The following is a 14,055-nucleotide window of genomic DNA, read 5'->3' on the forward strand; positions in this document are numbered from 1 at the left end:
TTGCAACGAGAGGCGGAGCAGAAATCTTTTGATGCACGGAGAATAAACAGAGCTTAGGCTGTTCCGTTCGACTAACAACTAAGGAGAGAAGAAAAAGTCACAAAAACGTATCAAAATTAGTAGTCGCAGCGGGTCTAATACACAAAGCATTCAAATCCAAGAAAGTGTCATTGCTGAAAGCTTTATTCGGAGCGGAATTGTACTCCCACATCTATTTGAAATCTCATTTCATCGCAGCACTGCAGCTCTAAACTCAGCACGACAATGTCTATTCTGCTTCAAAACTTGGATGCAGCCATCCTGGCAATACCTGCGCCAGTGGTAAGTTCACAAAAGCAACACAAGGCAGCGACGGGAGGGCCCCAAAGGAAGGTGGTTCATTAAAGAATACATCATCCAAGAAGTTTGCACGTAACGGTTCACGTTTCGTTCCTGGGGACACGTGGTTTCTGTAGGCGCAGCAGTGGGCACGCTGCAGAACCCATGGACGCGCGGGCGTATACACACCAGTTAGCAACAGTCACTGGGTTCCCAGCACCCAAACTTTGCTGCAAACGAAAGGCTGATTTAACTACAGCACATTTGAGGCTGTCCTCGATTTTCAGGTCGCCTGTTTGTTACAGCTGCTGTGCTTGAACCTTTGGCAGCAGCTCGGAAAGCGGCGCTTGGTTTAAGGGAGGTGAATCGTTTCCACCTCTCGGTTCACCACTCACAATTTCGGCGGGTGAACTAGACAGCAACTGAACAAATTCAAGAGGGTTCACAAATGTTCTCCTACCACGGTAAAGAGCGTGTTTTGAAATAGCTAGAGTAATTACGACAACATGTTATGTGACTGAATTAAGGTATCCACAGTGCATTAACTTTTTGTGTAGAAAGGTATAAAGCTTTAGAAGAGGCTATATAGACCCACAGACCTGAAATAAATCAATTGGAGGAACCCAGGGGAAAAAAAAAAAAACCTTCAACAGCCCATGCAGAAGTTTGAGAAACTAAAAAACTGCAGGCAGCAGAGGCAATTTTAGCTATTTTTCCACTACAGCCTTTATGAAACCAGTGGAACGCCGCAATTTCAGCAATGTGAAAATTTCCCAACGGTTATCAAACACTTCGAGCCCTCAAACAGTGTAAGCTAACGTGGCTGCAGCGCTCCACCGAGCAGCACGTGCAGCGACGCTGCGTAGTCACGGTGGCACTTTTTTGAAGCCCAACACGAGGATCAGCTGCCGAGCAAACACCACACAGCGAATATCTAGGAGATATTGCAAACGGTGTATTTCGTATGCAAGAGGCTGCGAAATCCGTTCGCCTCTTTTTGTTCCTCGAAGCATTTGGCTCATAATTAACGTTTAAGCGCATTCAAATTAAAATACTTCAACCAACACGAGGGGAAGAGAGGAGGCAATTGCCAGTTAATGATACAATTACAAACTGTGTTTTTTCCTTAATCAGCTCCTAGGCGTCTTGCATGAAAGTAGAGATCAATGCAAAAGGCTTCGTTGCAAAGGCTCTGAATCTGGGAGAAAGAAATCTAAAAATCAAATGGGACAGAAAGTTAATGAAAACCTTAGTTTGGGTATGAAACAAGACAAGAACACAAGTTTTTATTAGTGAGTGGTAGAGAACACCATCAACGGTCAGCTGTAACGGAGCAGCGAGCTTACAGCCGTTAAAAAGGGGGTGGACTCAGCTATTTAGCAACTCTTATTTTCACCCCGTGAATTCAGGAGAGGGACTGACTTACTGGAATCTGCTCCAGGTAAACACACACTAGTTTAAACATTGTTAAAAATTGCTGACATTTCCACAAGTATCAAAGAGAGGTTCCAGTTCTCACCATTAACTACTTGTCAGCTCCAGAACTGAAGCTTCACCTCTGAGTGAGCTGATGCTTGTTTGCATTGAAACCTATGAAAAGCAGCACAGAATCATAGAATACCAGGTTGGAAAAGACCTCAAGGATCATCTGGTCCAACCTTTCTCGTCAAAAATAAGTCCTCTGAACGCTTCTGCATTGAATTTTCTTGCTTCTTACTGCAATATCGTACAGTCGATTATTTGCATTCTACAGCTCTTTTCTAATCTGAGCTATATTCTGAATGAATACAAAGCAAAGCTACAACAAAGAGTAAGAAAGCAAGAAAAAAAATGAGGAAAAAAAGTCATATTACGTTTACATGACTACACAAAAACATGAACCCTAGCAACATCCACTAATGTCCTCTTCCAAAGGGTGCACTCTCAGTTCGGTGGAAGACAAGGAATATTTAGGACTGTGCTTTCCAAAGAAAAGAGAGAAAAGTGAGCAGCTGGGGTTTGCACAATGCCTACAAAGTCACCGCGGCCGCGCCAGACGGAGTTTGTCAGCAGAGAGGAGCCGCAACGCAGAGCGAATGGAAACACCGAGAGGTTTTCAACCAGACCTTACCTGGGATTTCAAGACAGCCTGGCAAGCTGAGGGTTTAAGTGAACTCCACAGCGTAGCTTTCATACTCGGAAACTGCTCATGCAGGAGTTATTAGGAAGCAGACTGCTGTATTTTGAAGGCTTTCTGCATTTTGCAGCTTTAGTTCTTTTACAGAATAATCATTTCAAGTCATTAAAGCAGGCAGGGAAAGACATCTTAAACCAATATACTTAACAAAAAAAAAAAAAGGCAAAACCAAACTGAAGTGGTTTTGAAGAGAGGTGGAGCAAGAAGGGAAAAAAAAAAGCCGGAATTCAGCATTGGCAAGGACACAGCTATCTCTAACACAAAAGAGCATTTATACTCTCCAAGTCCAGATTTTAACAGGCAAGAAGAGAGGGAAAGAGAGACAGATTTCAATCAAGGACTTCAGAATAAAGTTTCTAATGTTTAGAAAATAAATAAGGTGGATTGTAGATTAATTACTCTGCAGGAAGGACTGAAGTTTTGTTTTTTTTCTGAAGTTTTCTGTTGCAAGATTTTGTATATGCATAAACACTTCTGTTTCGATACATCTACCATGTCTAAGCCGAAAACAAGCCAGGGTAATAGAGTGTACACACAATGACTGTTCATTATGAAATTGAAACAAACAAAACCAACCCCAAAATACCAGCTGGACACGCTGCACTGCACAGGAACAGACCAAACACAGGCATAAGCTGCGAGGTGACGCACACACAGGAGAGAATCTTTTCCAGCAGTCTGGCAGTAGCAGTTTCACTGACTTCATCACACTTCTTATATTAAAAACACTCTGATTTCAAAAGGGAAATTGAAATGTGTTCTGTAGCTTCAGAAAAGTTTAATAGTGGAAGAACTGCAATGAGCAGAACTGTAGGAAGCAGCTTCTGGGATAAGAAAAGACAGTTTGCATCCCAGCCGCGCTGCAACACGTAGTTTTAACTGAGGAGTCAGCTTGTCCTGAAGGACTAAACCCAACCGCACGGGAATGTCTACGCAGTGAAATAAGAGACGACCACTTAGAAAAAGAACTAAGGGAGGGAATATGGAAAAGGTCTGAGTAAAAAGTATTCCTGAGAAGAAAGTGAGAAGGGTGGTGAGGCACCTGAACAGGTTGCCCAGGAAAGCTGTGGATGCCCCATCCCTGGAGGTGTTTAAGGCCAGGTTGGATGGGGCTTTGAGCAATGTGATCTAGGGGAAGATGTCCCTGCCCATGGCAGGGGGGTTGGAACTAGATGGTCTTTAAGGTCCCTTCCAACCCTAACCATTCCATGATTGATTCTATGAACAGAGCATGGGATGGGGTGAACGCTGAAGGAGCAGTCAGGAGAGCAGAGAAGTCACCCCATGGCTCTACTTTAAATCTCGTAGCGAAGCCCAATCAAGGATCAATTGCTAGAAAGTCTTTGTCTCAAAAATCCATAGCTTGAGTTATCTTGTGTTTTATCTTATTGAAGATGAACTTCTACAGAGAGCCAAGACTTTACAGAAAAGGAAAAAATAGGGAAAACAAATAGGAAAGAGGTACAGAAAGGACAGGTAGGAACACAGACTGCAATTAAGGGCAATTGAGGGCAGCTCAATCCACCATGGAAGATTGCACAAGACCTGAAAGGATACATTGAGTCCTGGAGACAAATTATACTTTTTTTTACTGACTTTTCTCTACTTTTTTCTCTATGGAACCATTAGTTTCCATAATGTCATCTCCTACTCATCAACTGCTCTGAAAAAAATTATCAGGATGGTGAGGAGGGAAAATAAACGTTAGAATAAAGCAGTACCCCTGGGTGGTGTGAGAAGCACAGGGTCAAACTGTGTAGTGTCTTAGCATCCAGCAGGGAAAAGCCTTCATGGGCATCAAATCTGACAACTCAGTTACACCAGATGGAGAACAGACTGAAAGTAAAGCCAAAAGCAGATGTATATGACTACAGGCTCTTTGTGAAGGAGACATGACAACCTCCACGAGAGTAGATCTAGCAAATATGGGCTAAGATGAAGAGATAGTGAGGTGGATTGAAAAACCGGACAAATGGTTGGACACAGGGGGTGGTGACCAGTGGCATGAAGTCTAGTTGGAGACCAGTAAGTAGCAATGTACCCCAGGGGTCAATATTTGGTCTGATCCTATTTAACACCTTCATTAATGATCCGGATGATGCGGCAGAGTGTACCCCCCAGCAAGTGTGCAGGAGACACCAAACCGGGAGGAGTGACTGATACACCAGAGGGTCGTGCTGCAATTCAGAGGGACCTGACAGGCTGGACAAATGGGCCAAAGGGAACTTCATGAACTTCAACAAAGGGAAGTGCAAAGTCTTGTCCCTGGAGAGAAACAATCTCAGGCACTAGTACGTGCTGCGGGACACCCAGGTGGAAAACAGCCCGGTGGGAAAGGACTTGGGTGTCCTAGGGGATATCAAACTGAACATGAGCCAGCAACATGCCCTTGTCACAAAGACAACCAATGGCATTTGCTCACCATGCAACAGCTGCATTAGACAAAGTATTGCCAGCAGGTCGAGGGAGGTGATCCTTCCCCATCTACTCAGCACTGGCAAGGCCATGCCTGGAGCACTGGGTCCAGTTGTGGGCTCCCCAGTACAAGAGAGACATGGACATACAAGACAGCGTCCAACAAAGGGCCACAAAGATGATGAAGGGACTGAAGCATCTCTCCTACAAGGAAAGGCTAGGAGAGCTGGGACTGTGCCGCCTGGAGACGAGAAGGCTCAGGGTGCATCTCAAAGTATATAAATACCTGAAGGGAGGGTGCAAAGAGGACAGAGCCAGGCTCTCTCCAGTGGTGCCCAGTTAGAGGACAGGAGCCAATGGGCACAAACTGAAACACAGGAGGGTCTGTCTGAACATCAGGAAACACTTTCTGACCGTGAGGGTGACCAAACACTGGACCGGGTTGCCCAGAGAGGTTGTGGAGCCTTCACCCTTGGAGATATTCAAAAGCTGTCTGGACATGGTCCTGGGCAACTGGCTTAAGGTGGCCCTGTTTGAGCAGGAGGTTGGACCAGGTGACCTCCAGAGGTGCCTTCCAACCTCAGCCACTCTGGGATTCTGTGAAGACGACAGTGCTGTTTGTCAAATTTAGGAACGTAAAATACAGAATTGAGTCTCCAAAGGTTGTTAAAGGATGCAGAAGAAAACTGGTTTTATCTCACGCCCAGATGAGCAACACTGCCAAGTTGCTGAGAGAAAAAAGGGAGGAATGTCCTGTTGAGTTACAGTGGGATCTCCAGTGAAAGGAGGTGCAGGTGGACTTCCTGGAGAAGGACAACAAAGCCATATCAAAGTAATGAAGAACTGCTACTGCAAACACGAGAAAGGACCGAGACATTCAACACCGATAGGTATTAGGAGAAAAATGATGACAGAAAAACATCAAATTGGGGGAAAAGGTTTCCTAGCTATGAACCTAAGAGCAAGCCAATAGAAATCTTAAGGGGCACGTATTCCTGGACACAATGTCGCTGCAAGACTGCTTCACAAAAAGGGTCTCAACTAGAAAGAGCTGATGCTGTTCCAGACTTTGTTTTGGCAAGTAACAAGGACATTAAGAAGAGCTGGTGACATAAAGTTATCTTAGATTGAGTGCACACAAGCAAATGCACATTATATTAAGGATAAAACAACGTAAGTGTTGCTAGAAAATCAAAGTTTGTTCTTTTCGACAATGAGAAATTAAGTAAGATAGCAAAATCAAGTGGACTAAGGAGATAAGGAACTGGAAAACAGCCATCTAAGTATTTTTCCCAGGTCAAAGACGCAAAACTCTTTGCAAGTTGTATCCTCAGAACTAACCTCAAAAAGGACATTCGGAACAATTAAAAGAGTCTATGTATTATGGAGAGGAAAGGATTCATTAGCAATGTCTTAGAAGCCAGCAAGTAGTACAGAGATAAAATGAGAACTGCCAAACATCAAGCTGTCCTAGACCTCAGCGAATCATGAGCAAAATAACAAGAGATGTTTCAGCCATATAAGTAAAGGAGACCGTAAAGGGAAAGGGAAGAGGGTACGCTGTAAGGATAGGCAAGATATCAAAACCAATCAGCTACATCTCTAAAACTAAATTAGAGCCTGCATTAAGGACGAGGACACTGAACATAGGCGCAAGGCAAAGTGTGTAATGGGAACGAGGTTATAAAGATATACATAACCAAGGTGGAGACAAAACTCCAACATTTCCATGTGTTCAAAGCCAGTGAAAGCAGACGGCATGTATCCCAGCACTCCGAAAGAAATGGCACGTGAAATCACACCTCTGGTAGCAAGGATGTTAAAGCAATCTACTAGCCAAGCGTGGCATTATGAAAAATTTAAAACTTGTATTCAGAGGAGGAGGGAGAACCTAGATATTCATGCTCCCGAGATCTCGATAGTCTGCAAAGTTTCAGGACAAGTTTTGAATAAAAGAAATGAAGATGTAAAAGGAAAACTGAATTCAACAAGCAATAGAGCTGACAACAGTAATCTGTGCTATGCCAGCCCAGTATTTTCTGTCTGTAAAAATAATTGTATGGACCTAGAAAGTACAGCTGAGCTAATCCAAATTTCATTATGGATTTCAATACATTGGAAATTCCTGGGTGAGATAAAGATGGTGAAGATTATTTCAAGAATCACAGCAGTTAAGGAGGCCAGAAGCTAGTTCAGGGACGGCATTTGGACAAAGTTTGACTGATATCTTAATTAACGACATAAACCCGAGAAGACAGCGTCCTAACGGCACAATCTGCTGACATAGTTGAAAGAGATCATCGATCGAAATACAGAAAAGAATAACACAGAACACCACCTAGATGATCTTCAGGACTGGCAATATTGCCCAGTAACAGCAGTGGGATAATATTTTACGATGCTATTAAGGACTGAGAAGAACGTTCACTATCAAGTCTGGGAGCTCATCAGCTGGAAACCAAGGATGTGAAAGAACAGCGTATGTAAGTCCACATTAAAATGAATAAGGACTATTAATTGCTGCAGCCATGAGAATTAACAAAGCAAAACACTGCCATAAAAGCACCTAGAAAGGTCCATAAAGAACCTAGAGATAGCGCTGTACAAGGCAATGGTGAGACCTGATCTCCATGACCTTATACACGGCTGACCAAAACTGTACAAGCCGGATTAATACAAGGGAGTGCAGAGGAAAAAGAAAACGAGGCAATTGAACCTGGATAAGCTGTTTCACAGGACAAGATGACGAGGGTTTGTCTTGCTTAAGCCAACAAACAAACATTTAAAGCTGAGAGAGGATATGACCTGTCCAAATTCACCTAAGGAAAGCAGGAGGCTCAGCTGCCAAAAGAAGGTGAAGGGGACCTTTAAGCTCAATGACAACACTGGCATAGGAAAAGCTCGCAGAAATTCACTGGAAGTACAGGTAGGTTGGAGACTGGAATAAACACAGGAGAGCTTCAGGGACAGGAGACAGCATTGTTCTTAAACATCTACAACATCCTAATGCACAGTTCTGCATCAAGAAACAGCAAATAAATAATTCATGGTAAGGTACAGTCCAGCACTGATTACGGAAAGTAAACAATCAGCCAGCATATAACCTGTACATTAAAAAATAAAATATGGATTTTTTTTTTTCCTGACTCTTGTGATTACCAATTTGATAAAAGAGAAGCCTGAAGATTTAAATAAATCATTAGGCAACTGCCCACCTTTGTATGCAGGACTTACTTTCTCTACTGAAACCAGTACTCATCTTAAACGAAAACAATGAGGCTTAGTACTTGCTGCTTGAGTATCTGATGACAGAAAGGTTTTACCTTGCAGCTCTTGCAAACTCCTCCATATCTAAAAACTAAGACCTGACAATGAACTAAGACTTTACCAATTTATAAAGTAAAAACTCTCCAGCTGGAAAGTGAGCAGCAATATCGTAAGGGATATTGAAAAGAACCAAAACGCAGTCCAAAGTCAGCCTATCGAATCCACCAGTCTGCAATCAACAAAGTTTCCCGAGTACCTAAACCCCACCGTCTTTACCAGAAGGTGATGCAGACGTTTCCCAAGTATTCTTAGTATTTCTTAAAAAGTTCAGGAAATACCTTGAAAAATATCACTACAGCTTAAGGACCTTTTTCCAAGTGGACCACATCTCCTTGCTCAATATTATCATGTGCATTATCTTTGTTAGAAGTGACCCCTATGGTGAGTTTCTGAGACTGATATGTCTGAAATATCAAGCAAATTAATTTGAAGTTTCAGCTTTCACATAATAATTGGTTGAGTAAGGGTGAAGATGGAAGAATTCGGGTTCCCCTATTTGACCACGCTTCTTAAAAAACGCAGAACTCAAATATACAGAGCCTCATCTGAGATCTCTGTTTCAAACCTAGGAACTACTTTTGTCCTTCAAAAGATGCCCACATCACTCTGACTACACTGCAGGTTGATACTTGACTTAGCCCAGAGCAAGAAGGTGGCCCAGGTTTCTCTGAATTATTAGCTGTCGAGCAGCTGGCAGAGCCTCTGTGATTGCAGCCTGTGATCTATGAGTGTTTTCATGATTCATCAAGCTTCATCCACTGCTCCACAGCACATCACAGTCAGTCTGACACCTGAGGCAACGCATGTGTTAACTGACTGCACTGAATTAGGGGGAAGAATGAGCTTCATCTTATTCTGCAGGTACCACCACTCTTGGGCAGCACGAGCAGAAAGGAGGATGGCCCTCGAGCTGGGCCTTTTGAGAACAAGACGTTAAAAAGCGACAGTAACATTTCCATTTTTTCCTATGGGCTTGGTTATTGGCTATATGAGTCGTTGTTTTCTTCAACATCAATACCTACACGTTTAAAGTCAGAGACCTCGTTAGAACACAGCCCTGTTACTAAGCGAGCATCCCACTTGATTTCACAGCGCGTTTTCAGATCCACTGGGTTGAGGCAACATCAGCAGATGATGCACCTTCTTGCTCTCAATCAGGAACATCAAAACCTTTGTCCACTGCAGGATTATATCGAGAGCTGGTTCAGCTTGGACAAAACAAATCACACTGAATTGTCACATTGCTCGAGAGGAAGAAAAAAGTACTTCTAAATAATGATACCCAAATTAACAGCTCCTACCTGTATTTTTATCGGCCAGGTGAAGTTGCTGACGTAAACGAAGAAAGTGATGTTTGGATTGTTGCGGAAATCAAATTTCTCATTGGAGAAACTGTCCTTGTATTCTTTTATATTGGTTCTTGAAACAACTGGAATTTCCTCCCCAGCCTGCGTGCCAGCTGTTTTCAAACGTTAAAAAGTAGCAAGAAAAGACATTTCAATGCACATTTTAAGGGGTAAACAAGAACGGCGAAGCATCCTGAATTTTAATGTTACAAAACTATTCATCTGAACGCGACTATTTCAAGCTGCATTGCATTATCAAAAATCACTGTATATCAAACTACTGCAATACTAAAAATCAAATTTGCACCTTTGATGTTTCCAAAATACACTATTAAGATAGAAAAACATAGTTCTTTGTAATATTTTACTTCTGCCCCCCAGGCCTAACATTTAAAACCAATACAGAACAAGATCACAGGTTAAAAAAAAAAGATTCCCCAATTAAATTTGCATTTGTTGAAAACTGGTAACTGAAAAAAGCTACCAAGAAACTTAGATCATGCTCATTTTACCTGCAAAACTTGTGGACCAAGTTATGTTGAGGTTGAAGTTTTTGGATGCATTGATAAACATGTCCAGGTCTCTGTTTTGCTTGGGGGAAAAAAAAAAGAAAACTCATTTTTAGGAACAATTTTACTGTACTGTTTCTTAGCAAATCTTCACAACAACAACAAAAAAATCTTGGAATTTTTTATTTACGTAATAATGATTTACATAATACACAGTGGTGAGGCACCGGACCAGGTTGCCCAGAGAAGCTGTGGCTGCCCCATCCCTGGAAGTGTTTAAGGCCAGGTTGGATGGGGCTTTGAGCAACCTGGTGTAGTGGAAGGTGTCCCTGCCCACGGCAGGGGGGCTGGAACTAGATGATCTTGAAGGTTCCTTCCACCCCAAACCATTCTGTGATTCTACATGACGCAAATACATCAAGCAAAAAACTATTTACATTTCTGAAAGCAGTATTCTCCTCCCCAAGGAAAGCATAACAAAGAACAAAATAAGTCACATGCATAGAATAAACCAGGAAGAATAGAGACACAACTTACTGGGTGAAAACCAAGCAAAACTAGAGTTGCTCAGCAGCTGTTCAAACAACTGTAAGGAATCAACTGTGGTTCCTTATGAAATTTTACCACAAAAATTTGAAACTGCATGGCCACGCCAAGCTCAAAAAGTTCTGATTGCTTTGTGGAGCTGGAGATACATGCCATGTTAAGAGACTACATCTAGAGACTCACAGAACTGCAACAATTCACCGCCTCCATGACCAAGAGACGACAAACATATACCCAAAGGACGAAGTTTAAAGAGAAAGTAGTAAATTTACCTCTTCGGGTGTTGCTACAAAGTTGATTGCTGTGTAATAGCGATCGTCCTCTTGAGAAAGGCTGAAGGTGAACTGATAGTCAATGAGAAGAGTATCTGCAAGGAATGCACGGAGAAAGTTATCCCGTCTCAGAATAAACCAAACTTCTGCAAAGCAAGGCATGATGTTGCTGAAGTGTTCCTTGTACTGAGAGCACAACTAGGAGTCACCATGCTGTTAAAAATTCCATGCTGCAATACCTCCATGTGCTAAGGGAACACTAGCAAAATAAAACAGACCCTGTAATCCCCGCTTAAGAGGGGACTAAGTTGCATGCATGATAAGTTTCTGTACCTCAGTGGACTGTACAGGGAGGATTTCTACGGAGCAGCTACTTGTTAATGGACCCAGCTGCCATCCTATTCTGGGTCACATCATGTCCAGGCATGCCAGGACCAGTTTTTGGTCAATCTGTATACCCTCCTAAGCTCATGACTGCCTAGGGCTGGGGTATCATCTCTCTGTTAATTAACAGTGCACAGCCAGTTCTGGAGATACATCCACTAGTTTCAGTATCCTTTTCTTAAAGCGCAGTATTAAGACTTGTACATATTCCTAAACCCATGCAGAGATATTCCAAGCAATACTACACATGAAGCTATACATCAGGTGTTATTCTTCTCTCATTTTCTTCTGGAGACCTCTTGTTGGATAGATATAAGCTAGACAACCTTCTGACATCTACCCACAACTCCTATGAAGCACTAAGACAGAAATTCTCAAGGAAGAAAACCAAGTGAGACTGCAACTGTACAGCATGAGGTTGTTCCTGGAAGAGCTGTAAAGTTGTGGGTTTTTCCCCTTTTTGGCCACTTTACCAGCCCTGCCGCTGGCAGTGATGAATTAGGTCATCCTTGCAAAGAGACTGTCATGAGAAGCCATCAGTGCCCTTGTTTGGCTACGCAAGCAGAATTCATATTTGCTAAAAACAGCATGTTGATAATTTCTGTGTTGCACAAAAATAATATTTGAGACTTGCATGTTTCTGTAATTTAAGATTACATCTATCCGTGCTTGCCAATGTGCTGATTGCTAATATTTGCAAATAGAAGCTGGAGAGTTTCCATTAAGTAATCTGAATCTTGGCAGATCAAGTATCTTCTTGAATTGCAAGAGAATCCAACTGTTCATTTCAGAGAAAATGTGGCAATTTTGAAACCTCACCCATTCTAACATAGAATTTAAAAAAAAAATAAAAGTATTATTTCACACTAAAAAAAATTCGAAAGATATGCTTTGGTTTTGACTTATTAGGTATATACTTTAAGAGTATTCTCCAGAAGACCAGATTTCATTTCAAAGTCACAACAAAAACATTCAAAAGTTTGTTCTGGAAGATCCAATCATTACACAGACCATATTTAGGTTCTCTTTAAACAATACTTTTGTGAAAACTGAAGTTTATAAAACTAGTTTTTAGTCCTTGCCTTGTATTTTAAATAATCCCTTGTATTTTAAACAGATGCTAAGGCAATTAAAACTAGTTTTAAATAAGATACTTTAAGCTTCAAACACAATTTTTATCTCCCAAACAAAATCCCAAGAGTACTTACAGTAACATGTTCCTTTAAGTGGATTTCCCTGATATCTATTTTCGACTTCACACCTAAAAAGAATACATAGCTTTTAATAAATATATTTTTTTTCAATTTATTTATTCCCAGCCACTAAAAATCAGAAAAGATCACCTTTGTCGATAACAGTACACAACTAAAAATAAAAGACACACGTCTGAGCTATACTGGGCTGCTGAAGAAATTCTACGATCCCTGCAAGTCAAACTAGTATGCAGTAAAAACGGCATATAAAGTTCCAGATATTAACCTTTGCACCCACTTGGAATGTATTTATTAGCTCTTTACAACGCATAGAACTGGATTACTACAGTCAAAAACTAAAGTTTCCATTTCCATTTACAGCTGTTCCAGGATCTAGACCAATAAATGTTTACTCGTGTAAGCAACACTTTAAATATAAACCTGGCAATGAAATTATTTGGAATGAAATTATCTCCACTAACATTACACTAAAAGCATCTCTGTTATGTTACAGAGAAACCTCCAGCAAATTTCTTGCTCCGAAACTGCTCTATTAAAATGCTTGAACGTCAAAGTCTTATTTCAGATATATTTACACTCCCCTAGAACAGAATCAGAGTGTACAGACAGTAAAAATCTACCAATTAACAAGAAATTTTGGAGGGATAAAGCAAAGTGTTATGCACAGTTTGGCGGGTGGGGGCATTATTTTTTCACCCCATCCCTTCTGCATGACATTCCCACTTGAAATGTTCTTAAAACTGGCAATCTTCAGGAAATGGTTTCGTTCCTGTTAACCCCCCAGGGTAAGGCTGCACCCTCAGTGAAGTTAGTCAACTGTCAGCAGGAAGAGATGAGCAGAGACATTGTAAACACAGTCATTAAAAAATGTAGGGCTTCCATACCGCTTATGTGTACAGCCTTTTGATTTCAAATAACAAAGGGAAACGAACTCACAGTTGACACTCGTCTCCTTTTATTCCCTTGGTGGTGCAGAAACATTTCCCTGTATTCGTGTTGCAGACAGACGCGTGGCCATTGCACTTGCAAGCTGTTGAGCAGAGGGAGGGGAAAAGACGCAATGTTGAATGAAGCCAGAGAAAGGGATTCGACAGCAATTAAGTCCTTTAGTTGCCAAACTGAGATACATCAACAATTAAAGTCCATCTGAAAACACATTTGGTACTCTTTGGTTTCTTTGTGATACAGAAGGCAGCCAAAAATAGAACTGTGGGTCAAAACGGAGCGCGTGTGGGCTCCAGGATTGATGCTCGGTATGAAATTATGATCAGACACTGCTTTCCAGCCTCAAAAATTCCTTTATCTTCCTCTCTTGTTGTTTGATAGCACTAAGAATATCAGAACTGGTAGGGAAAAGATGGTATTTGGAATAGTTTTGGGCTTGCTAACGCGTTTCAGTCACACTCAAAACTCTTGAGAGAAGACTACTTTTGCAAATAAAGCAGAGCTTGTGGTGCTTTTGGGGCTTTTTCTAGAAATAAAAAGGCCTTTGAGAAAAAAACGTCATTTATAGCAGAAGCGTACCTGCACTGTAAAACGGCTGGTGCT

General features: G+C 41.6%; 1 protein-coding gene across 1 annotated transcript in view; it reads right to left on the reverse strand.

The window, feature by feature from the left end:
* The window catches only part of ATRN (attractin), a 165,901-nt gene that overhangs the window by 66,859 nt on the left and 84,987 nt on the right, over nt 1-14,055 (reverse strand). The window contains exons 20-24 of the mRNA XM_086611323.1: nt 13,444-13,537; nt 12,502-12,554; nt 10,910-11,004; nt 10,095-10,173; nt 9,538-9,695 (exon numbers count right to left, since the gene is read on the reverse strand). Of these exons, the coding sequence (XP_086467449.1) occupies nt 9,538-9,695; nt 10,095-10,173; nt 10,910-11,004; nt 12,502-12,554; nt 13,444-13,537 (479 nt within the window). The remainder of the gene's footprint in view (nt 1-9,537; nt 9,696-10,094; nt 10,174-10,909; nt 11,005-12,501; nt 12,555-13,443; nt 13,538-14,055) is intronic.

This window comes from Tauraco erythrolophus, chromosome 5 (genome assembly GCF_009769465.1).
Source record: "Tauraco erythrolophus isolate bTauEry1 chromosome 5, bTauEry1.pri, whole genome shotgun sequence".
NCBI lineage: Eukaryota > Metazoa > Chordata > Aves > Musophagiformes > Musophagidae > Tauraco > Tauraco erythrolophus.